The 27,773-nt window shown below is 34.9% G+C and overlaps 2 protein-coding genes across 2 annotated transcripts; one reads left to right on the top strand and one right to left on the bottom strand.

Annotated features, from left to right (window-relative positions):
• Window positions 1-16,090: 16,090 nt before the first annotated feature.
• LOC148587164 (uncharacterized) lies at window positions 16,091-17,239 on the bottom strand. The gene is made up of 2 exons (XM_088513591.1): window positions 17,093-17,239; window positions 16,091-16,573 (listed from the first exon to the last, which is right to left on the bottom strand). The coding sequence occupies exons 1-2, from the start codon at window positions 17,237-17,239 to the stop codon at window positions 16,091-16,093; spliced, it is 630 nt and encodes a 209-aa protein (XP_088369717.1).
• Window positions 17,240-26,123: 8,884 nt separating this feature from the next.
• LOC148587165 (anthocyanidin 3-O-glucosyltransferase 5-like) lies at window positions 26,124-27,773 on the top strand. The gene has a single exon (XM_088513655.1). The coding sequence runs from the start codon at window positions 26,181-26,183 to the stop codon at window positions 27,567-27,569; it is 1,389 nt and encodes a 462-aa protein (XP_088369781.1). The 5' UTR covers window positions 26,124-26,180; the 3' UTR covers window positions 27,570-27,773.

The raw sequence follows: 27,773 nt of genomic DNA on the forward strand, positions 1-27,773 counted from the left end.
GTACTGTAATGTTTCTTTTAACCTTTTTTTTTTTTTTCTCAAGTTTTTATGAATATTTTTGTAGAATTTTTGGAGGCCAATATTTGGTGCCAACAAATGATGTGATTCTTCTGCGAAATTTGCGTAATCATTACTTTCAAGTGTAATAAAAAATATGGAATAATTGTAAAAATACTCTCTGCTTGAGATGAATTTACAAGAACTCACTTAATGCTTTTTATTTCTTTATTTTTTAATTTTTAAATGCAGTGGTCATTTAAATATTACAACCTTGATGGTATATTATGTTTAGTATATGGAATGAGTATTTCATTGGAATAAAAAGAATAGCCTTTATTAAGAATGGAAGGAAGTTTGGTTCGCATAATGTGTATTTCGTTAGAAAAAAGAATTGTTATTACTAGGAATAGATGAGTGTGAAATGAAATAGTTATTCACATTTTTTAGTTTGGTAACAATATATGTGTTCTAATTGGAGTAGAACCAAAATTATAAAAATCCCACATTTTTTTTCCTAAATTCAAATTAAAATTAATTAATTTTTTTTTTTTTAAAGAAAACATTTGAATTGCAGGACCTCGGGTGGTCTCACCACCCCTGGAGTACCTTAGGGGTCCACCTCAAGGTGACTCAGTGGGATGCCCAAAAATTTTAAAATCCTAAAAGAACTACAATATTTTGAAAAACAACCGTTTGCATTAACCACTTTCATAATGCAACCGTTACTTGCAATTGATTTAAAACTTTTTGAAAAAACAAAAAATTCAACTTATAGTTTTTGGCCAAATGTTCAAGGTTAGATCACACGAACGTTCGACCTTAACCCTAATGATAAGCGCCGAATGTTGCACATTCAAGCCCCTTAATTTACATATGTTAGTTTTTTAGCGTTGTTATTTGTTTGATTTTGTTTTGTTTTTATGTTTCAGGGATTTAAATGACAAATACAACAAAACCATTGATTTTTGGCTTAAAATGAAATTTATTGTAGCAGGGCACTGTAGCATCACTGTAGCAGTTTACTGTATTGGATACTGTAGCAGCACTGTAGCGTATTACTGTAGCAATTGCTATAGCGGGTTACTGTAGCTACAGTGCGCTCGAGCGCACACGTGCGGCAGAGACAAAAAGGAGTCCGAAATTGAGAAGGAAAGTTTTTTTAGGTCTCCCAATCCGACTAAGAGATTGAATTACGATTTTTCTGGAATTCTTATGGCTTCTAGGGTAAATAGGCCTCTAGGCATTGAGAAAAAAGACATACCGCTTTCTAGAGTAAAAATTCCACAAATTGTCTGTGGAGCTTAGAAGATCATGAGCGGTTAAACCAATTGTGGGGTATTGATGTAACCCTTTCCAAGCACAATAGTTTGATTGTATTTAATTTCTAATTTTGCAATTTTATGCATGTTGATTGTATAATTCTGAGGATTGCTACAGTTAATTTATGTTCTTCATATTAAATGCAATTGTTCTTAAATTCCAACTCAATATTAGTAAAATTCTTATCTTGTCTTAGAAAGTATTTTATTGTATTGAACTCAAATCATTCTTATTTTCTGTGATTATAAGAATGATGGTTATACAATGGTTCTTAATCGACATGCAATCAATAGGGTTAGATAGACCATACCTAGGAAAAACGGATAGTACTACACTCTAATTTAGTTAATTTAGGTAGACGATCCGTGCCAACCAAAGATGGGTTATGCTATTCCATTGATTGTATGAAATTATTTTCATGTATTTTCTTGTTTAAATTATAACATGCATAGAATGAATTGCTAGAATTAAATATGGTTAACCATTGATATGCGGATAGTGGTAAAGTCAATACCCTACTCTCTCTCTCTCTCTCTCTCTCATATATGTACTCTCTTTATTTTCATGCACTTTGAATTTACACAAACAAATCATTCTCTTTTGAATTAAGTTAATTTTAATATTTCAAATTTGGATAATTAAACCCTTGCAGTCCTTGAGGTTCGACACCCTCAATGTAGCCCTATCTTACGGGATTTGTTCTATTGCGAGTGGTAATTTTATAATTGATATTTTTGGTCACAAAAATACCACATCACCTAACATGAACGTTTGACTATGGACCATATCAAACGTTCAACTTGCAACATTAGAACTGTTGGGTAATAGTACTCCAAACGTTTGAACCATAGCATCGAACATTTGATGTCAATCTGAAAAGCAATTTTAATCCATCCACCTTTTCAACTTTTTGCACGCTTCTCCCTATAAATAAGACCCTCCCTTCAACCCTCACACCTTAGACCACACCCTACACTCTAGCAACCCTAATCCTCGAGTGAGAAATAGATTTTAGATAGAGAATGAGGACATTTTAAAATTGTTTGTCATCTTCAAGGTAAACCCTTATGTACTAAGTTGGTTTTCATGTTGTTTTAGGATTTGCATGCTTCTTATAAAGTTTTAGAGTGCAATGATGAGTATGTGCTATTATTCTCCTTGAAAAGCCAAAAGGTTTTCAAATGTTTTAAAATACCTCTTTTGTTCTTAGGTTTTCATGTTGTTATGATTTATTATGTTCTTATGCATATGCTAGGAGCCTAGGATGAGAGTTACTATGTACTGATTTAGAAACAAGAACCTTGCATGCATTCTGACCGAACATTCGGCCTTGAGTCCAAATATTTGACTAAGAGCTCGAACGTTTGAACAATATCCATAATGAGAAATTATGATTTTGTGACCTATCTAGTTTGCCCCTTAGTTAGAACTCTATGTATTTTCAATACACTCTCTTATAATGCTAGAATGTGTTTCATTATAGCAAGAATTCAAGATGTTGAAGGATTTGAGCGAACGTACGAGGTAAGTAAATATTTACGACTGCTTTCTATAAAAACATGTGATATATCAGCTAATTGAGTATGCGTATGTTATGAGCATTATATTTCTTATTTAACTGGGTAAACAACTTAATAATTGATTAATAAAATGCATTGTATGACATGGTACACCGGTACGTGCAGTATAATGACCATGTGCTTACTATATGGGCTAGATTCTATGGTCAAAATGTGTGTGTTTATATGGGCATTGGGTCCAATGGTTATTCATGATCGGCTCAACCAATAAAAACATGTGATATGTCAGCTAATTGAGTATGTGTATGTTATGAGCATTATATTTCTTATTTAACTGGGTAAACGACTTAATAATTGATTAATAAAATGCATTGTATGACATGGTACACCGGTACGTGCAGTATAATGACCATGTGCTTACTATATGGGCTAGATTCGATGGTCAAAATGTGTGTGTTTATATGGGCATTGGGTCCAATGGTTATTGGTGATTGGCTCAACCATGTTTGATTGGTGGGTCACTGCAAGACATACATCATTAGCTGTGTGGGTCACCCGAGGTCGGATTTGGTTGGGTTGTTAGTGTTATGGACAAGAGAGTACAATATCCGAGGCACCAGTATTATATTATAGGCCCCTTAGAACATCGCCAACCCTACTGAGAATGGATAATATCTCGGGTAGATGACACAAGATAATTACGACTTGAATAACACATTATCTTATTTCATGAAAAGTATTGATGATTGTCGCTAAAATAAATGCCATATCTCTTCAAAACCAAAACTGCCTTTTAGGGTATAATAGCATAGGCAACACCTATTATATTTGTGAAAACTCACATCTACTATTCCAGTAGACATAATTGTAACTCATAAGCTCATTTCATACTCAATTGTGAGGTTTGCTTACTAGGTCTTAGAATTATGTAGTATATTATAGTTTAGCAGGTTGATGATTTTAAGTGTAAGCCAATTTGCTAGGATGAAGACATCAGTCAAATGTTTAGCAGTACCAAGTTTGCCTAATAGTTTTTATTTTCAATGGAAACTCCGAGCCTATGATTAATGATAGCCACTTGTGAACTTATAGTTTTAGAAATCTCAGGTCTTATATTTTCACATTCCGCTTATATTTACTCTAACTTCTTTATGGGTGATTCCCTCAGTCAGCAATTAACTGCACTAAAGGAATTGCCAGTAACCCTGACAAGATGGATCGCTTTATACACCTGGGGGTAGTGAGACCACCCCTAGGTCCTGCAATGGGTGGCCGACCACCCATTGGAGTAGCCAGCCAGCCACTGCAATTTGTTTTTTAAATAAAAAAACAAATTTAAGGATTGAAAGAAAATTTTGAAGAAAATTGTTTGTTTGTTTGTTTTTTTTTTTTTTTTTTGAAAAGATTGTCTATTCCTATTCCTCTCAAAATGAGAGGAATATGTATTCATCTTCCTAAGGGAATAGCTATTCCCTAGGAATAAGTCCTTATCAAATGATAGGAATAACCATTCCATAGGAATAACTATTCAATTTATGGAGTTTATTCCGCGAACCAAATGAAACCTTATAATAGCCATTCTCATGACCCATGAGGGAATGACTTTCTTAAATTGAGGAATAACTATTCTTTATTCTGAATGCTTATAGCTTTTATAGATTACATTAACTAGCTATGAGATGACACTCAGTCACTTATTCTTGCACCACATGTGCCTATTTAAAAAAAAAAAAAAAAAACAACTTGCACACACACACACACGTGCTTATTAAAAGAAACATCCATATAACTTATGAAGAACATTAAATAAGATATCTTGTTCATGGGTGTGTGTACATTCATATCCATGAAGGCTGAGATTCAATGTGTAGACATCTCAAATGAGTGTTTCAAGACAATCTACATAACAATATGCCTGATGGGGACTGACAACTTTTTGATCAATGAAGCAAAACCTTAAGCATTCTTCCTGAGCCCAACGAACTTTGGCCAAAAAATAATCCATAGCTCGATTAAATTTGGTAGGAGCACGAACCACATCGATAAAAATGCAGCTGACAAAATTAGAAGTAACACAAAATACCATTCCATCATTTCCGGTGGGTTTTGTTATATGTTTACATTTTTCAAATGTGCTTTCAACGCAATGACGTCTATGATCGTTGTTAGGTTGAGAGGATAGAAGGGAGTGAAGTGGGATAAAAAGAGGGAGGGGTAAGGACATTGGCCTTAGCTTTAAATATTACAAGGATAATCAACTTCATCACAGAAATCATAGCTTTTCTCAGAGATTTTTTGGCCATCGATTTCCTAGTACCACTTTTAAAATTTTCTTATCTGGAAGTTGAAAAGAGAAAGAAACAATATCTAAGGATTAGACCTTGTAGCATTGTCACAATTGGAGTGGTATGACACCATTTGGAAAATAGTATTTTAGTTCGGAAGTTGACATTTTCTTCAGGAAAAATTTATTTTTTCCTGGAAACCTTCTTATTCAAAAAGAGAGGTTTAAGGATTACGGCTTTCGAAATATATAATATTCCAGTTAACCAACAGTTGGTTCAAGTGATATGTTTTGGTGATAGATAAAAGGTTTCGTAAGATTATTTATGTAATTAATTTGTGAGTCTTAACAAAAGTCAATTAGATTCATAGAAAATAGCAATTTTAAAGAAGTGAAGAAGGAGCATCCATTACTAGAAAGATATTAGATCAAAGCCTCTATTTAAATTGCAAGTTGAAAGAAACTATTGGTCCCAAAAGAGTGAAAAACATGTGATACTAGAATTTTTATTTTTTTAAAACAAGTAAGTCAAAATTTAATAGTTTTACTTTAAAAACTTTTTTCTAAAGTGATGTCTCTTGACTAGGTTACAGGCTTCCATAAAAGATTTAAGCAATTAAGAAGTAATTTTGTAGAGCAAACTTGAGTATTCTTTGAAGATTAATTAGTATTTGTTTAAACAAGTGAAAAATGTATAATTCATTAATATAAGAATACTAATTTTTGGCAAATTAAAACTTGACAATTTTTTTTTTTTTTAAAAAAGCAATGTTTGTTTATTTAGGTCACACGTTTCCATGAAAGTTTTTTTTTTTTTTTTTTTTGACATGTCCACACAAGAGGGGGAGGAGGGATTCGAACTAATAATTAAATAATTGAGAAGTAAATTTTGGTATTAAACTTGTACATTTTCGTATTCTCTAAAGATTTCATTGGTATCTCTTAAACAAGTAAAGAGGTATAATTTATTAGTACATGTTTTTTTTTTTTGGATTTTTAAGAGACTTTTTTTAAGCAATGCCTCTTTAACTAAGTCACATGTTTCCATAAAAGCTATAAGCAATTAAGAAGCAATTATTATTATTGGCAGTAAACTTGAATATTCTCCAAAGATTTTAATTGGTATATCTTTGAGCAAGTGAAGATGTAGAATTCATTGGTGGTAAGAATACTGCCTTTTGGGAAATTTAATTTGACAGTTTTTTAGTGGAAAATATACTTTATCCCCTTGCATTGTCACAACATTTATGTTTATGTCTCCAAACCTTAAAAAGTGACATCGGGACTGCCTATACGTACTATCACATTGTGTCAAATTAGACACTTGCATTTTTCTCTCAAAAATGCATTTAAATTTTGGAGAGTAGCTTCAATGGATTACTTAATAACTTCAATTTTTAAAATGGATATTTTTTTATTCATTTTTAATAACTTCAATGGTATTTTGGAAAGTAAAGTACAAAATTTTCTAATTTGACACATAATAGTAGTATGGGGGCCCCGATGTCAATTTTTAAAATTTGGAAGCGTAAAAGAAAATATGGAGGTATAGTTTAGGTGATAAAGTATACTTTTCCTTTTATTTTTTACTTAAGATATTGTTTTTAATTTTTTAATTTTTTTTTTGTTTAACTCTCTCAAAATAGCTAAGAGGCTTCAATAAAAGCTATTGGCAATTAAAAACTAATTTTTGATGCTAAGATTGGGTATTCTTCGAAGATTTCAATTGGTTTCTCTTTAAGATCTGAAGAGGTATAGTTCATTGGTCTAAAAATATAATTTTGACGAATTAAATTTTGACAGTTTTTTACTTTAGGGTTCGGACTTCTTTTTAAAGTAAGGGAAAATTACAGTTTACTCCTATGAAGTTGTGTACTTTTTTTGATTCTACCTCCAATGTTTAAAAATTGAGCAGATCATCGCACATGGCCTTTAAGCACCAAATATGCCAAAATTACCCCTACTTCACCTTTGATTTCCCCATTTTTTTTTTTAATAAAAAAATTAGAATGAAATAATTGAAAAAAAAAAAAAACAAAAAATCTAATTGGGGGTGGTTGGTAGCCACCCCATGGGCATTTGGTGGTGGTCGGCCACCCCTATTAGGCCATGGGGGTGGCTCACCACCCCCAAACCATTTAGGGGTGGTCGAAACCACCTCCATTTGGGCCAAGGTGGTGGCTTGCCACCCTCATTCTGGCCAGTTGGGGGTGTGATGTAGCGTGACGTTGTGGGATGCAAAGAATAATAGCAAGAAAAAGAGATATATATTTCTAAAACTTAAGTCTATTAAAGATCTAAGAAATATTCTCAAAACGCTAGAGTCTATTTAGGGTTTAAAGGAAAAATTGATAAAAACTAAATAATAATAAAAAATACGTTCTTGGGGTTATAAACATGTATTTATAGCCCCTAGACTCCTAACCCTAATAGTAAATGAAAATAAAGTCGGTTTGAAATTCCACGATGTCCGTGCAAACGGAACATAACTTTGTCCAAACGGTCACTAAATAAAAGAACGAAAATTAAAAATAAAACATAGGCGTCCGAACGGTCTGCAGATGAGACTTCAGACGAAGCTCTCTGAAATGTACGTTGTGGAACTAATCTTGTTCGGACGGCTGCAGACGAGGTTGCAAATGAGGCTCTCAGGAAGACACTTTAGTCTTCTCGTCCGGACGGGCTTCAGACGAAGCCTTTTGGAATTTAGCTTCTGCACGAGTCTGCGATCTCGTCTTGACTCTCCTTGGGGCCAAGGGCGGAGGAGGGGCGGGTGGGCATTTGCCCCCCCTTGACTCTTAAAAATTCTCCTTGCCCTTGGTAAAAAAAAAAAAAATTTATGCCATGATTATGCAGTTATGCCCCCCTCAACAACTTGAGGGGCAAATGTATTTAGGAATACTTGTACTTTGAGTCCTGAAACTTGAGTAATTGAGTTGACTTTAATCTTGTTTTGTATTTTCTAGTGTAACTTTTGGGAAAGTTCTAGAAGAAGTTGAAAAACGTAAAGTTGAAGATGAATAAACCGCACTTACCGTTTCACTAACTCAATATTTTTCTTGAAGTTTCTCACTTCATTGTGTAGATAATGAAAAAAAAAAAAAATACAATTTTTTATTTGAAATAATATAATTGACAAGACAAAGGTATTGGTGCAAGAGAAGAAGGAAAAAAAAACCAGAAGAAGGGACAGGCGTACAGGCGTGCAAAGCAAAAAATAAGACAAAAAAAATCAACATTTGTTTCTAGAGGCTAGAGCTACACGGCTCCTCACGTGAGAAGTTGCAGACATACCACTCCAATATGTCTGCATGTTCAGTGAAGCCGTGAAGGTGTAGCTCCTCACGTGAGAAGCTGCAGACATACCACTCCAATATGTCTGCATGTTCAGTGAAGGTGAAGAGTTGACCTAGCAGCTTAGGTGTGTCATGTAGTCAAACATTTTCATGTCCTAAAAAGTCAGGTGAGACGCACGTGTATTGTGAACCAGCAAAAAAGACAGAATCTATAAACAGAATGGCTACATTGCCCAAAAAAAAAAAAAAAAAAAAAAAAAAAAAAATTGTATGAATATTATCAATTTTTAAACATTGAAAAAATGTGCAACTACGGAGAGGTAAACTATAATTTCCCTTTAAAGTAATGTTTCTTAAACTAGTTCACATGCTTCCATAAAAGTTATAAGCAATTAAGAAGTAATTTTTTATTGAAAACTTGTACATGTATTCTCCGAAGATTTCAATTGGTATTTATTTAAACAACTGAAGATGTATAGTATAATTCATTGCTGTTCTAAGAATACCAACTTTTGGAAAATTAAATTTGAAATAACATATAACACCATTCTAGTCTTTGCATAGGCCAGGGTTCTATATATATTCTATGTTTACATATTTCAAATGTGCTTTCAACGCAGTGATCTATCATGCCAGGTTGAGAGGATTGAAGAAGACAAATGAGGAGTACTGAAATTCATTGGTGTTCTAAGAATACTAATTTCTGGAAAATTAAATTTGAAGTAACACAACCATTTAAAATATAAAATCAGCAATTACATATAGAAAATAAAATGAGAAGACCGATGGGTCCATACGATACCAAGGACGGTCAGAGAGCATGCCAAAGTCAGCTTATCTTCTTGAAAACTCTTTTTTCCTACAGAGAAAAATTAGTATTCTAGTAGACAATTTCTGAGAAGCAATGTTAATAAACTTTTTTCATTTTTCTATACAAAAAATTCAAAATTTCTATCTATTACCAAACACACCCTTGGTGACCAACAAATGAATGTGATTCTTTTGCTAAATTTGCATAATCATTACACTTGAAGTGTAATAAAAACAAAAATGAAATGAAATACAGGAATAATTGTAAAAATACTCTCTGCTTGAGATGAATTTAACAAGAGTTCACTTAGTGCTTTTGTTACGGGAAATAATTATCTATAAAAACCCTACAATGGTAACATAAAAACCAGTGTATATTTTTAGTCAAGTTTGACACTTTGAGTAAAACGACTTGGCTTCCCTCGAAGAAACCTATACAATATTAGTCAAGTTCCTCTAAATTCTCTTTTTGCCTTAGTTTGGGAGCAATTGATATCAAAGCCTAAGAATGGAATACAAGGATTAAACTCATGGAATGAAATAATTATTTCATAGTTTGGTAAGATTCTAGCCTTGGAATAGTCATTCCTCTAAAAAATAAGAGGAATAGCTACTCCTTTATAAATGAATAGACTCTAATTTTCAAAAAAGTTCACAATTTTTTTTTTTTTTTGAATTCATCCAATAATAATCTGTGGAGTTAGGTGGAATCCGTTGCCAGTTGCTAGAGTTCGTCAAAATCCGTTGGAGGAGTTCCACCTTAAACAAAAGGAGCTTTGTTTGTCTTTTTTTTTTTTTTTTAATGTGATTATTTTAGTAATTTTGGTTTAATTTAAGTGAGAGCAAATGTGTTATCACCAAACTGAGAAATATGAACAACTATTCTTATATTCATTTTCTTAATGAAATAGCGATTCTGAATAACAAACCCCGGCCTCCTCAGTGATGCAATTGGAACATTAATTTGTAAAATTACTATTTGAATGACACTTGCAATTTTGGAATGAATCACAAAGTTGTTCCAATTTCTGTTTGTCCATAAAAAGCATTTTTCACGCTCTTGAATATCCTCCCCTTATAAGAGCACTAGTAGCAAATACCCTATAACCGGTTATTAGGGGTGTCAACCCGGTCCGGTTTCCCGGTTTTTGGCCAAAACCGGAATCGGAACCGGGGTACCCTGGTTCTCGGTTTTTGGAAACCGGAACCGGAACTGGGACCCCGGTTTACCGGTTCCGGTAACCGGTTTTTGAAAAAAATTAGTGTTTGGGGCTTATTTTAGGTATTGGGCCTAAATTAAGCCCATTATTTTTTTCATAAGTTAGTTCATTTTTTTTTAAAAAAAGCTATTAATCTTTTTGTCTAAATTAAAGAGGCTTTATTGTGATTGTTCCAAATAATTAAAAAATAAACCTAAAAAAACCTAAAAATCCTAAAAAAAATCAATGTTTTTGCCTATATGAGCCTTAGAAATAAAAATTCAAAATTTTTAAAATACCCTAAAAATCATTTTAAAACCTTCAAAACCGGAAAAGTGAGAAACCTAATTGCCTAAGGTCCTAAACGCTGCGTAAAAGACTAAAAGAATTATATATATTATTTAATAAAATAAGACCCGGTTCCGGTTTTCCCGGTTTTTACCGGGTGCCAAAAATCGGGACCGGAACCGGGGTCCCGGTTTTTTTTTTTTTTTGGCAACTGGAACCGGAACCGGTCCCCGGTTTCCCGGTTCCGGTTTCCTGGTTATTTTTGACACCCCTGGCGGTTATAGGGTATTTACTACTAGTGCTCTTATAAGGGGAGGATATTCAAGAGCGTGAAATTTCCCCTAAACATAGGAAGGGAATGGGTACCCATTCCCTTCCTATATTTAGGGGAAATTTCAAAAAAAAAAAAACACAAAAACACACCCACATCAGAATCTTTAAATTTAACCTAGACCAAAGGGTAGCTACAATGCTTCCCAATGCATCGGGAAACATACCCAATGCATTATTTTGTAATATAAGAGCTACTCAAGAACAACATTTAGAATGGAAAATGAGAGAGAATGTAGAATTGAATGAGAAAACTTCTTCTTCTATTGAATAAGGAAACCAATTCGAGATGGCAAGTCTCCTAACATTTCTTTACAATGCAAAAAGCTACCCTTACTTGCACTCAACCAGCCTTATATAGGCTTAACAATTAAGGCAATTCAGTAAGGTAATTCTGTTACAAATAGGGCTGAAATTTAAAACCGCCTAACCGCAATCGCTAACCGTTAACCACTATAACCGCTAACCGCTAGCCGCCTAACCGCCTAACTGCTTTGAAAGCGGTTAGTAAAAACCGCTAACCGCCTAGGCGGTTGCGGTTAGCGGTTAGTGGGTTTTGGAAACTCGCTAACCGCTAACCGCTTTTTTTAAATATAATATATATTTATATTATATATATATATTTCATATAGTAAATTGCAATGAGGTGTTGCAGCGTAGTGGTACATATGCGAGTTTGCCAACGAAAGTACCGGGGTTCAATTCCCCCTAACATCAGTTTTAATGTTTTTTGTTATTAATTTTTTATTATATAGAAGTGCAAAACGACCCTAAAATCTGAAGCTCTTTCTCCCTCCCTACATCTGCGATCGTCTCTGCCGCCTCTCATCTCAAGCCAGCCTCACTCTCACAACTCCGTCTCCGTCTCTCGTCACTTTCTCTCTCTCTCTTTCTCTCAACTCGCTATCTCCGACTCTCCGTCGCTCCCTCTCTCAACTCACCGTCTCCGTCACTCCATCTCTCAACTCGCCGTCTCCGTCGCTCTCTCTCTCAACTCGCCGTCTCTCGTCGCCAAGCAAGGTAAGTTATTAACTTGATTTTGATTTTTACACCATTTACAGTTTTATACAAGATTATTAGAGGCTTAGGCCCAAGTAGCTAGGGTTTCGGCCAAACACAGTATTTTTTTTTTTTTTCCTGTTAATCGAGAGTTTAGGTTGAATTTTGGGATTATGAGAGTTTCAAGAGTTTCAAGTGTTTAACTAACCGACCAATTCCTTAAATCAAAATCAAAGTAACTAAATCCCTTAATCAAATCATCATTTATCATAAAGAATTTCTATCCTTATCCGTTAACATGTTATTAGTTATGAGGCCAAACAATATATATTGCTAATTTAATTCTTTCGAAGTTGATGGGTAGTCGGGCTTTGACTAATCAATGCATGAACAACACACAATATTGGGGCCAGGCAGTTGTTAGGAAGCCTGTATATAATTTATGACTGGATTTAAGAACTCTGAATGTACACCAAAATGGTCCTTATCAAAGAACATGAATAATACTGGCCGGTATCGGCTTTATCAAAGAATGTAGGAAGATCTAATATGAACAGTTGCCAAACACTAATTGAATGAGGGAAATGACTATAGCCCAAGCTAATTCTGGGATATGTGGGCTGCTTTTAGAGGGCTAAAGAAAGGACATATAGTTATATGTATATTTTGAATGTCTTCAATTTTCTCATGTTTCATTGAATTTACTCTCCTAAAATATCCCCATATGGTGTATGCTGTCAAGTGTGGTTTATTCCCTAGATTTTTTTACTTGAAGCTACTATGCCGTGTCAAGTGTGATTTTGATTTTGGTATGCTTATACCATTTACACAATTACCATGTATTAAGCAAATGTTATTGTTGCTCATTATTATTTATATAATAACAGATGGATGATACTTTGAGTGATGCAAGTAAGGCCACGGACACAAGTACCCCTCATCTTCAGATAGATTCTACTGAAAATGTTGAAACCCAATCATCTTCTTCCCTCAACCTTGAACAACAACAAACCAAAAGACCACCTATAAATCATTCTATTGTGTGGAAACATTTTAAGAAAGTGGAACCTATTGACAAGGAGAACCCTAAAGCTAGTTGCAATTACTGCCAAAAGTTAATAGGGTGTCATTATAGGAGAAATGGAACGTCATCCATGATGACCCATCTTACCTCCGGTTGTCAAAACTCTCCACTTAAAAAATCTAAAGTGACCAAAGGCCAATCTCTATTGCAAATGTCACTTATGAAATCAGCAGAAGGTACTATTAGCAACCAAGTTGGATTTATGAAGTTTGATCAAGAAAGATGTAGGAATTTGTTGACTGAGTATTTCATTGAAAGTGAGAGGCCTTTTAGGCATGTTGAAAGTCCTTCATTTAGAAAGTTGATGAATGGAATTGAACCTAGGTTCAAATTACCATGTCGTATTACTCTACAAAAAGATTGCTTGAAAATGTATCAAAAAGAAAAGCTTGTGTTGAAGGGTTTTTTGAGTGGTAAAAGGGTTTGTTTAACTACCGACAGATGGACATCTATTCAAAATTTGAGCTACATGTGTGTTACCGCTCACTTGATAGATAGTGATTGGAAAATGCATAAAAAAATAATCAAGTTTTGTCAAATTTCCGATCATAAGGGTGAATCTATTGGAAGAATGTTGGAGGCTGCATTGTTAGAGTGGGGGATTGAGAGTGTTTTCACTATTACAGTTGATAATGCCTCGGCCAATAAGTGGGGGATTAATCATATAAAGGGTAGGCTGCAAAAAAAGCCTAAAGCTGTTTTAGGAGGCGAATTCATTCACATGCGATGTGCTGCCCATATTTTAAATATTGTTGTAAGGGAAGGCGTAGATGACTTGAAAGATTGTGTTGGTATTATAAGGAATGCGGTGAAATATGTGAGGTCTTCACCGTCAAGGCTCAACAAGTTTAAAAGTTGTATAGTGCGGGAAAATATTAAATGTAGGACGATGGTGTGCCTAGATGTTGCAACTAGATGGAATTCTACATATTTAATGTTGAGCACCGTTGAGAAGTACCAAAAAGCTTTTGACTTACTAGGTGAAGATGATGGCCATCTGTTTATTGTTCCTTCAAGTACTGATTGGGAAAATGCTAGGGCACTTGTGAAATTTTTGAAGGTTTTTTATGATGCCACGTTGAAGTTTTCAGGTAAATGTTGATAAATTAGTTATTTGCAAATTCAAATTACATTACATTATTTATTAATTCATTTCAGTTATTTATTACTTTTTAGGTTCAACTCATGTCACCTCCAACTCATATTTCATGCAACTTTGTATCATTCAGCATACATTGAATGTTGGGTGTCTTAGTCTTGATCCTATCTTGAGTGGTGTGAGTATGAATATGAAACTTAAGTACGAAAAGTATTGGAAAAATATGGATAATATCAACTTCATGATCTATGTTGCTTTTATTCTTAACCCCCGTTCTAAGATGATGGCATTGGAGTTTTGTTTGGAAAGATGCAATGGGTCTGAATGGGCAGGAAAGGTAAAGGGAATTGTGAAAGATCTTCTAAAACGTTTGATGGACCAATACAATAAATTTCAGATGGGGTCGTCGTTTGTTGATGTGAATATCACAAATTCAAATGATGTTTATGATAATGTTGCTTGTGATAACTTGGAAGATAGTGAGGCGCAATTTAGAAAGATGTTCTCCCAATATGTTGAGAAAGTGAATGATTTGCAGTGTAGGTCTGAGTTGGATCGGTATTTACATGATGGGCCTGTAGTAGAAACAAAAGAGTTTGATATTTTGGCTTGGTGGAAGATTCATGCATCCAACTACCCTATCCTTGCTGAGATAGCTCGTGATGTATTGGCCATTCCTATTTCCTCTGTTGCATCTGAGTCCGCATTTAGCACCGGTGGACGTGTATTGGATTCCTTTAGGAGTTCATTGTCTCCGATTACTGTTGAGGCCTTGATTTGCACACAGAACTGGTTATTGGACTGCATAAGCCATGATGAGTTTGAGGATTTTTTGGAAAGTTGTGATGATATAGGTAAATGTTTTTAAATTAGTGATTTACAAATTTATTTACTTTTAATTACTTATTAATTCATTTAACTTATTCTATTGTAGATGGGCCTCAAGCTTCAAGTTCAACGACCGAATCATCCTTTGATTGAATAAATATTTAATTGAATTGTCATGGTAATTAAGGTTATTATTTCATTACTTATTAATTTATTTATGCTAGATACTACTTGCTAATATTTTCCAATTTCTGCACAGGTGGGGATTGGCATGAATTTCTTTGAAAATGTTGGTTGAAATGGGTTGTCTTGGTTAATTGAATTTTGATGAATTTTTGTTGGTTGATTGAAATGAACCTCAAGCTTAAGTTCAACCATCTTGGTTTTTTTTGTTGCTTGTAAGTTTATGAACTTGTTTGTGTTTTATTTTAATTCTATGTTGTGTATAAGACTACAAGTGAAGTACTGATTTTGTTATAATTTTATCATTATATTGTATGATGTGTAGATTTGTAGAAGGTGGCCAACAAGATTTTGGTATATAGCAATTTTTAATGCTAAAATGGCCATGAAAAGGAAAAAAAAAAAACAAAAAAAAAAAGGTTCAAAATGAGCAAAAAAAATGATTAAAGTGAGCTCAAAACCGGGCCAAAATTGGCCCAAAACCGGTCAAAAAAAAAGCCCAAAAAAAGCGGTTAGGAAAAAGCGGTTATCACAAAGCGGTTAACCGCCTAGGCGGTTAACCGCTATCTGGTTAGCGGAGGCGGTTGCGGTTAGCGGTTTTAGCCACTTACCGCTAACCGCAACCGCTATTTCAGCCCTAGTTACAAAATTGGTTACAACTAATTAGAACAACTGAATCTCCTAGTAGCTAACCATTTATACACATGTGCACAATATTATTCATAACATAATTCAACTACTTTAACATAAACTTCTTCTCCAGCTCATCTTCTCCTCCTTGCATTTCTGTCCCTACATTTTCTTCTCCTTGCACTGGTGTCTTGAACCATCTGTGACATAGCCTTCCCCTCTAAAGCACTTTGCCCACAAGGTGCGGATAAGAATGTTGTAAGGCAAACAATTCCTCCCAAGAAGCATCATCTGCAGTTTGTCCAACCCACTGAACCAAAACTTCAGTGACCACTCGATTTGCTTTCTTTTTACTTCTTCTGGCCAGAATTTTCAAAGGTTCTGGCTGTCGAACCCCATGCACATCTACTGGAGGTAGTTTAGGAAGAAGAGAATTCATGCTACCAACCTTTAACTTCAATTGAGACACATGGAAAAATGGATGAATGCGAGATGCTAATGGTAATTCTAACTCAAAGGCTACCTGTCCAACCTTGCGAATGATTTGGAATGGTCCATAGAAATGAGGGGATAACTTCAAAGACCTTCTAGTAGCCACTGATTGTTGTCTATAATGCTGTAGCCTTAGATAAACCATATGTCCCACCTCAAACACTCTCTTTGATCTCCTCAAATCAGCATACCTCTTCCTCCTTTGTTGAGCCTGTTGCAGATTGTCCAATAACAGGGATAAAATTTGTTCTCTGAATCGAAGAACTTCATCTACAACCTCTTAACTTTGTTGTCCTTCGAATGTAAGTGAGTAACCGTAGAGGAGGTACACCATAAATAGCTTCAAAAGGTATCATTTTGGTAGAGGCACGCCATGTAGTATTATACCAATACTCTGCCTATGGCAGCCAGGAAAGCCACTGCTTAGGTCTATTCTGCACAAAACATCTCAAATAAGTTTTTATACACTTATTAACAATCTCAATCTACCCATCAGTTTGAGGGTGATAACTAGTGCTAAATTTCAAAGTAGTGCCTTGAAGATTGAATAACGCTCTCTAGAAAGCACTAGTGAAAATTGGATCACGATTTGAAACAATAGAGTAGGCATCCCATGCAATCTAATGACATGTTGAACAAAAAGTTGGGCTATTTTGATGGCTGTATAAGGGTGTGAAAGAGCAATAAAATGGTTATACTTAGACAATCTGTCCACAACCACTAAAATCACTGATTTCCCTTGAGAAATCGGTAACCCTTCAACAAAATCCATAGACACATCAGACCAAATTCTGCTAGGTATAGGAAGAGGTTGCAACAGTCCAGTAGGAGACACATTATCATACTTAGATTGCTGGTAAATCTCACATTCCGTCATAAAACTGCTTAAGATCTTTAGTCATTCCTTTCCAATATAAATCCCTCTTGGCCATGTGTAATGATTTTTCAAACCTTGAATGCCCTGCCATCGGGTCACTAAAGTTAACTTGTATAGTAAGTCCATTGCCGTTATCCCGCACGTACCAATGTACCATCCTATATGATACAATTAGTCTTATCAGTCTTTTATAAGCATAGTTTTACAAGCTTTATTGTTATCTTATTAATTAACACACGTTCTCATAAAAGAGAGTTCACAGTAGTTCCAAAATGTAATTCATGAGAGTTGCAAAATATGCATGTTTGATATATATAAAATAGACGTGCAATGCGGGAAAAGTAACAACAAGCATCCGTGTGAGTTTGTACTCACCCGGATCGTAAGGCTCCTCCATAAAATTTCTTTGAGGCTCCATAACCTTGAATACTGAGAAAAGACCTATCATTAGTTCTAAATCCAACTAAAATGAACCTAGAACATAAAACAAAGGCTATCGGACGACTGGCCAAAGTGGCGTTCCCTAAAACACTTCGGACCGTACGTCCGGGTCCGTGGCCGTACGTTCGCCTAGAAGGCTCATACGTTTGATCTTGTGGCCGTACATCCACTCAGAGAGTTTCAGGTAGAACCTCATTTGGTTCAACTGTCCTCATATCCTTCCAAATTGGTTCTAAAGCTACCAAAAAGCTTTCTAAGACTACCTGTCCATGCAATAGAAAACACAATGGAATGCTACGCCCAACTTTAAACAAGATCAATGGTATAACATGTTTAAAGTTTCAAACCAATGTCTAAGCTACTCTAGAAAGCATTAAAAGAGCATAACGACTTAGAAAGAAAAGTTAAGCGTAGAGGGTTACCTCCTAGGAGCAACCTTCTAGAAAACACCTCTCATTCTCCACAAAACAAATAACCTCACAAGAACACACTCACAAAAGGGTTTTTGGGAGCTAGGGTGCGAGTTTGAACGAGAAAAGGGCGAGGGTAGGGTTAGTATTTATAGAAGAGAAAAGCTGGAGACGCTCACAAAATCTTTTGAAAAGTAACGGACGTCCAGTGCTATTGGGGCATACGTCTAGTACTATTTATCCAGCGGTCCAAATGCTGTATCGTATGTCTAGGTATTATCCAGAGGTCAATCCAAAAAGTAGAATACGTACTGTACTATAGGGGCGTACGTCCACATACTATTTGCAGAGTACGGCGTACTATTTTCAGCGTACGTCCGGTGGTCCCCCAGTGTACGTCCGCACTAAAAGACAAGAGCGTACGTCCAGTGGTCCCCCAACGTACGTCCTTACTTAAAGACAAGTGCGTACGTCCGACAACCCTAGCGTACGTCCGGTCTGGAAGTCCAAAATTTCTAAAATGCCCTTCTAGCTACTCCTAGTAACCCAAGGTGCAAATTAACCCTCTAACTAAGCTACCTAAGCTTAGTTAATTATTTGGGTCACTACAGGTATGACGTTAATAAGTGCCAAATATTTCATATTTGGACCCCTTTATTTACATTAGTTAATCTCTTAGTTGTGTTGTTATTTAATATTTTGTGTTAGTTTTGTATTTTTAGTGTTTTGTAGGTCATTAAAAAAAAACTACAGCTTTAAAGGAAAAAATGCAAATTTTGGAAGAAATCATACTTTGAGAAGACCTAGATGATGTGGTTAAGTTTAACCAAATCCAAGAAAATGTTAAATCGGATTAAAGATAAGATTGGATAAAATTTTGAATTGGATTCAAATTCAGATTCTGCATATGTCTCAGTATTTTGACCCTAACTTTTCGCTCAAATATCAGATTGAAGTGATTCAAGCAGCATTATAAATCTAACTCGAAATACTATAGTTCATTATGAAATAGGATTTTCCTAATTCGGATGGCTACTATTCCAAAATCGCCCCGCAATAAAAAGATACAAATCTGGACGAATCCTATTTCGATTTCATACTTCTATTTTGACTGGGAGACAGACCTCCGAATTATTTAGGTTTACTAGCGCTTTTAGGACTTTCCTAAGCCTATAAATAGACATCTTTGTATTCAAGAAAATATACAATTCCAGAGACTAGTTTTGGAATACAATTTTGGAGACAGAATGTAATCCACAGTTTTTCTTTAGTTTAGTTTTTCTTTAGGTTTAGGTTTAAGTTTTAGTTTCATAGTCATGTGGAGCTAAATTCTCAACTAAAGCTGGGGATGAAGCCTCACCGATAAAGAACAACATCTTTTATTGTAAGTTTTTATTATTCCAATTTTATTGGTTTATTATTTCAATTGTTGTACTTCTTTTCAATATGTGGTATGATTCTTGGATATCTTGTTGTGATTTAAGGATACACTTGATGATTTAGGATAATTTCACATAATTGATTGCTTGGTTTTTAACTTATAAAAATTGGATATCTCTTGTGATTTGTTCTACGGATACATTTGGTGTTTCAATTAAATTTGAATTCCTTTTGTGATTTGATCAATGAATGGATACATGAGATGGTTTTGATTAATTCTTTGAAGCATAGTAAAACATAGATAAGATTTAAATTGTGAGAACTGCGGATTAATATTGATGAATATAAAATATGTTATTATGATTTGGTGACTGTAGATTCCGCATCCTTAGTACCTTTATCTATAGATTTACTTAGTTTGTTTAGTTTATGATTAGTCTTTTAATTTTTAAAACCAAATTCAAAAAAAAAAAAAAAAAAAACCCTTTTGGAACTAGGTTAGGATTTAATTAGTTTAGATTTAAATTACTCTTTCAAAAATACAATTCTCTGTGGGTTCGACCTCGCACTTGCAATCCATAAAACTACAATTGATTCGTGCACTTGCGAGTTAAATAAATTTGCACAACATGCGCGTTGTGGTTTGGGCTGGTGGAGAAAGAAAGATCTGATTTTAAAAAACCCAATCTTCAAGCCTTCGCAGATCCAGCCGATAACGCGGTGGAGAAGACGACAGGCGAGAATGGAGACATGGCCGGTGAAGGGGGGTGGGGGGGGTGGGGGGAGCTGGGACAACTGTTGTTTTTTGAGGATCTTGGATAAATCTAGAGAGAACTATACAGAGAAGAGAGATTTCTCATGAAGAGAAAATCCCAGCAAAAAGAAAAGTTGAAGGAAGTAGATTAAAAGGTGAGGAGCAGGGAAATCAGAAGGTTTGCCCTCCTCCTCTTGCTCTGGCTGCAGGGAAATGGGTGTTTAGAAGGAGAGAGAAGAGAGCTTTTAGGGTTTCGTGGGGGACATCTAACTCAGGCTTAAATGATTAAATTCAATCATAGTAATAACCATCACAAAAAATGATTCATTGCATACTTCTTGAGAAAATTTAGTGGGTTCTTCTGAAGTAGAACTCAACAGTAATAGTAGGAGATTCACTAAAATCAGTTGAGGTTGCTTCCTTTGTTATAAAAAATAACCATAAAAAATTGGAAATTAGCATGGTATCAAAGCCAAAGGTCCTAAGTCCATGTACAACTCATGACAAAACATGGCCATCGCATGTGGTTTTAAAAAAATAAAAATAATTGAATAACATGTGAAATTGACTCCTTAAATCCATCAATAGATCCTTATTACTTAAAAAGAATGGAAACTTCACTTTATACTTTTGAACTATTGTGCGCTTTAAGAAGACTCTTCCTAAAATTCAAAAACTCTCAATTTGAACATCTCAACTTTTAATTGCAGTAAATTTAAACCCATCCATTAGTTTTTAAACGTTAAAAGTGATACAATGACCATTATACTCCTGACGTTTTTATAAAATTTCAAATTTACCCTTAATTTCAAATTAAAAATTAAAAAACAATATTATAAAAAAAAAATCGCAAGGTGACCCACAGTTGGGCCACTAGGGGTGCAAAGGCGGGCGGTTAAAAACTGCCCGCTAACCGCTAACCGCTCTAACCGCTAACCGTTAACCGCTCTAACCGCTTAACCGTATTAACTCCTAACTACCTAACCGCTATAACCGCCTAGCGGTTAGCGGTTATTGGGTTTACTAACCGTAACTGCTAACCGCTAACCGCCTTTTTATATAATATATTTTTATAATTATAATTATAAAAATATTTATACATATAACATAATCACTTGATCATTAAATCACAATTTTTTTTAAAAAAAATAATTAAATCACAATTTGACTATTAATATATTATCACTATAATTTATATGATTATATCACATGAGATTGATCATTGAATCATTTGATTATATAATAACAAATTATACATATATAATATGACATAACTCATAAGTATACTAATACAACAATTAAATATCTAGAGACTTATTTCCAATGTATGTTATAAACTTATAAGTCTATATATGTTATAGGTCTATATAAGTCTACATATGCATATGAATAATATAAATGTATAATATCAATACTAAATCATATGATTCAATGACAATTCAAATACTTTATTCAATACTTTAAGTGAATCATATTATTAATATACAATAATGATATGATTCGTATAATATCAAATTAAGTAATTGACATTGGATTAAACAATGACCAATGTGTTACTTATAAACACAATTTAAGTATTAATATATTATCATTATAATTTTAGTAATTTATATACTATCACTATAATTGATATGATTATATTACATGATGACTTGATCATTAAATCATATAATTATATAATAAGCCCAAATATTTGGGTAAAATATTTTTGATTTTTCTGTTTGACCCAAATATTTGGGTCAAACATTTGCATATGAATTTGTAGTCAAAACAAAAACAAGAACAAATGTACAAATTTAGGATTGGTGATCATAAATTTTGGGTCAAATATTTTTGATTTTTCAATATGGGCTCTTTTTATAGCAATTGGGCCCAAGAAGATATTAAAAATACAAGAAAAAAAAATGAGGGTAAAAAAAAAGCCCAAAAAGCCCAAAAAAAAGCCCAATTTTAAAAAAGCGGTTAGCGGGCGGTTATTTATTTCGCTAACCGTTAACTGGCGGTTAGCGGTTGCGGTTAGTGAAATCTACTAACCGCTAAGGCGGTTACGGTTAACGGTTATTGTCACTAATCACTAACCGTAACCGCCTTTGCACCCCTATGGGCCACCTTGCGACCGTTTTTTTTCTTCATTTTTTTTTTTAAAAAAAAAGAAAATCGAAGGATAATTTTGTATTTTTAGGGGTTTAAACGACAAAAATTGACGGATGGGGTAAATTGCATTAAATTGAAAGTTCGAGGGATGAAATTGAGAGTTTTTGAAATTTAAGGAATATCTTTAAAACGCACGATAGTTCAAGGGTACTTTGTGAAGTTCCTCCTAAAAAAACAAACTAGCAAAGGTTTCTAGAAAAAGGTAGAGGAAGAAGGCTTCCATCCACACAACCTGAGATTCGTTTATACGATTAAATCCTGATAATAGACTTTCACTACCACCTCTATTGAAATGGGTTTCCTATGGCAATTCTCCATCTTTGGATTTGTAAATTAATGCCAAATTGAGTCATATTCCAAGGATAATCGTGGGGCATGGTAAATGGACTAGGAACAGGCCGGCCATAATAATGGAGACAAGTGACCTTTCATGCGTGCGTAGGTTGTCTTCATATGTAATATTATTTCATCAATCCCTCTAGCTCGCTCAGCACGGGGATCACAAGCACATGTGCTATAATTTTTAATATGACAGTTGAAGAATTTGAATACCAACTCCACATGAAAATTTACAGCTTAATTTCATGAGGAGAGAGAGGATCCTATTCCTGTTTTAAGTGCCAAACAGGTTCATTCCAACGCTCTTTAGATACGATTAATTGCAGACAAGTGTCTCGGTGGGTTAACCCACCGAGACAGTTTTGTACACCCGGTAGTCGGTAGACAAGCTTGTAGACGAGACAATTTGATGAGCTCCAAAGACATCAGTCAGCCATGATTAATAAAAATAAAATGCAATAAACATTTCGAATTCAACTAACATAAAAACCAACACAAATCTTTTTTGCTTAGTGGAAAAGAATTAAGAAAGAAGTCAGCTAGCTGGGTGTTGTACGTATTTTGCCTTTTCAAATGATATTAAATTACCAGTTATCCTAAAAGCTAAACGTATAAAAATAGGTAAATTTAATCACTTAATCAATAGTTTAGCACTCTCCCTCACGTGTGGGTTCAAACTTCCTTTTAATAGGTGAGACTCAACACGTAGAATATTTAATTTAAATTGGGTGAATTGACGGAGTTAAGGTTCGATCTCAGAACCTTTAGCTCTGATACCATGTTAAATTACCAATTATCCCAAAAGCTTAAGCTGATAGGAAGAAATAAGTTTAATCACTTAACCATTACTTTAACACCCCCCCCCCCCCCCCACACGTGCCAACACGTGAAATATTTAATTGAAATGGGGGGTGAAATGATGGAGTCAATGTTGATAACATCCCCGGTTTGTTAAAAACTTCTTACTCGCAAAGATCCATAAGATTTATCAACTAAACAATACTAGAATAAAAATGAATGTATGAAAATCTAGAATATCATATCCAAAATTAATAACTAAATTGAAATATCTATACTTAACAAAAATATGTCTTACAAACGATAATAATGTTTCTTATTAAAATAAATTTATCACTCTCTGAAAGAAAACTGTGCCAATGCACCTATTAACTTGACTAATATGAAATCATAAGAAATCCTAAATATGCCTGCCCCCATTCCGGCCTCCTAGTGCAACCTGATCACCACCTGAAACAAGAAATAAAACTGATGAGCTCAAAGGGGGCTCAGTAAGTGAAATCCACAACCATAAGCAGTTTTACTCCTTGTCCCGTTTTGAAAAAAATGGAACTCATATCTACATATGTTCTCAGTATATTTTTAAAGAAAACAGAAAGCACATAAAATATATTATCATCAATAAAATTTATGATACTCCTTATCTCATACTAGGGCTCATGTATACTGTTACCCCCGTATACTAGGGTTGCGCGGTCCTTGCGACCTAGGATGAGATACTGTGGCCGCAGTCCCGTCCCCTGGCCAGCCGATTAACTCTGGGTGCACTTAGCATGGCAAAAAAAAAAAACTATGATGGAACCACCTTCTGGCAGAGCCTCTTTCAGAGGTTGCGCCACCATCCTTAGCATCAGTACCGAGCTTCTCTCTTGTTTCTCTTGGGGTCAAAAATACACTCTTCCCTACATGTGCCCTTATTTTATAACACTATTTTCTCATTTATTGTACTTCTCTAGGTACATTTTAGGGCAACATGTAGGAGGGTTTATTATCATTTTCTCAAAATTCTCTTTACAACATCAATATTTTCACAATGTTTCTTTTTCTCAAACTTGTCATGCATGCATAATAATTCCATAATATAAACAAAATAATCATTTGCAGTTTGAAACAAAATTTCATAAATAACATGACATGATAATTTTTTTTTTTGGAAGGGATAGTAAATTCACTTACCTCTTGATTGCAGTAAAATTTTCCTCTGACTACTAACTAATCTCCTGAAGAAAATACAGACACGTTACTACCCTCATACACGTCACAACAAAACATTCTATTACTATTATGAGTTGGCTTGCTAATTAATTGAGAATGAACTTATTTAGGTATCTAGGTATGCTTCCCAATAAATTTCCAGAAATTATTTTATTCCTTAGGATTCATATATATATATATATATATATATATATATATATATCAGTACACTTTAAACTCACTTTAAACTCTACCATGCATATATAATATACACGTCGGATACTACGTACATATATGAAAAACTTGTAACTTTATATGTGTTGATATATTTTAAGGTACTATATATATATATACCTTGAATCATTATATATATCTACCTATTTTGGAACAATCTAGATGTACGTATATATTAAAAATACTATAAATCATTATATATATATATATATATATATATATATATATATATATATATATACTTTAAAGTACTCATGTATATATATTTATAAATCCTTCAAAACCTTATATATATATATATATATATATATATATATATATATATATAACAGTGAGGGTCTACTCCTAGAGTGGAAAAGAAGAAAATAATATTAATGGGAGAACTTGTTAAAACGACAATCAAGAGGGCTGGTTTTTAAAACTGTGAGTTTGGCACATATATAGTCAGAACTTTATTTTCTCTAAGGACAAGTAGGTGTGAGATATGGCAATGGAATCACGTATAGAGTAAAAAAAACAATCCCTCTTTCCCACTACAAGACAACACGGTAACCAAGGCTACAATGAACAATAACTTTCACTTCACTTGCTTTTGAGAGAGAGACGTATTAATAGAGTTTGTCTTATTTGTATAAATAAGTTTGGCAAGAAGAGAAAAAGACAGGTGGCGCTTAGGCTTTAGGGTTTTTTTTTTTTTTTGTTATTAGTATTACTACTTATTATTATTATTTACTTTTGATAATAATAAATAATAATAATAATATTATATGTATATATTTTTATTTATTCGGTGGTCCATTCTCATTGTTAACTTAAGTCAACTATTTTTAAAACGTGTGAGTCAACTAAAAATACCCTAAAGGGACTTAGGATTGTCACAACGTTTGATCTCTAGCTTGACCTCATGTTAAATTATTAATTACCCCAAAAACTTAAGTTTATAAAAAAGAAATAAATTTAATTACTTTATCAATACTTTAACGCTTTGAAGTCTTGTGCAAATCTTTATTCACTTTGGATATTCTTCAAATAGTATGCGCTCGTGATTTCGCGGAGACTTGGACAACCAAGAGAAGGTTCATGCATTGGGACCTACTTGATTTGAGCAAATAAATAATTGTATGCATATGGCACCGACAATCCCTCTTTAATTATATTGCCAGAATTTCTCTTATTTAATTTAGTCATCCCAATTACGTAAAATAATATCGCTTGACATATATACAAGTTGTTCTCCATGGCCATGGAAAGCTCAAAGCCACATATAGTAATAGTTTCGAGCCCTGGTGTTGGCCACCTTGGCCCGGACCTTGAGCTCGGCAATTGGCTGGTTGCCCATCACAAATTCCAAGTCACCTTCTTCGTCGTCCTTGAATATCATATCACAGTCGGTGAATCCCAGCTCATCCAATCAGCCAAGGCCCAAGAATTCCTACACATCGTCGAGCTGCCACCCATGGACCTCTCCGGCCGACTCGAACCCAATGCTCCAATCTTCATGCGCCTGACTGCCGTTATGCGCGAAATTAGGGAAACTCTCCGGTCCGCAATTTCTTCCCTAAAGCCAAGCCCGAGCGCCCTTGTCGTTGATATTTTTGGAACTCCGGCACTAGATGTTGCCGATGAGGTTCACATGTTAAAGTACGTCTTTGTTTACTGTGCGTGGCCCCTTGCATTGATGTTATATGCCCCAATTCTTGACAAGGAGATGGAAGGAGAGTACGTCGATCAAAAACAACCCATAAAGCTCCCTGGTTGCATGGAGCTTCGACCCGAAGATATTCTTGACCCCATGATGGACCGCACTAAGCAGGAATACTATTTCTTCCTAGGGGCGGCTACAAAGATGCGTAAGAGTGATGGAATTTTGATGAACTCGTGGGAAGATCTGGATGCCGTGACGCTTAAGGCAATCAGAGAGGAAGACAGTTACGGGTCGACACCAGTTTACACGATTGGGCCGCTGATCAAATCGGGTGGACCGCCGCCGCCCGCTTCGAGTCTGTGCAGGTGGCTAGACGAGCAACCACTTGAGTCGGTGCTTTATATTGCGTTTGGGAGTCTTGGGGTTCTTTCAGCAAAACAAATCACTGAGCTGGCTTGGGGGATGGAGCTGAGCCAGCAGAGATTTATCTGGGTGCTACGCCCACCCAGCATCGATGATGCATCCGCGCTAGCCTACTTGCCTGACGGGTTCTTGGAGCGGATCCACAATGTGGGATTGGTGGTCACGCAGTGGGCGCCGCAGTCGGACATCCTGGGGCATCCATCTACCGGAGGGTTCTTATCTCACTGCGGGTGGAACTCGTCGCTGGAGAGTATCCTAAGCGGTGTGCCGATGATAGCTTGGCCTCTCTATGCGGAGCAGAAAATGAATGCTACCATGCTTGCTGAGGAAGTTGGAGTGGCCATCCGCCCCAAAGTTGCACCGACCGATGGAGTTGTGGGAAGGGACGAGGTTGAGATGATGGTGAGGAAAGTTATAGAGGGCCACGAAGGGAAGGCTATGAGGACTAGAGTTAAGGAACTGAAAATCAGTGGGGAGAAGGCTTTGACCAAGGGTGGTTCTTCTTTCATGACTGTGTCTCAATTGGGAAGTCAATGGGTAAAGTCAATGGCTCCTTGAGCTAATTTGCTACTTATTTTGCTAGGGTTAGTGTCCAATAAGGAATTATAATTCCATTAGCACTCTTAATTCTAGTATGTCACTTCGATAATTTAGAGTCCTATTTAAATTGGTAATTCTCTTTGTAACTTATTAGTATTGCACATTTGCACCTCTATTTAAATGAGGATTATTAATGAATAAGTTTGGGTAAAAGTTTTCTTA

Source organism: Corylus avellana, chromosome 2 (genome assembly GCF_965113065.1).
Source record: "Corylus avellana chromosome 2, dhCorAvel1.hap1.2, whole genome shotgun sequence".
In the NCBI taxonomy this organism is placed as follows: Eukaryota; Viridiplantae; Streptophyta; class Magnoliopsida; order Fagales; family Betulaceae; genus Corylus; species Corylus avellana.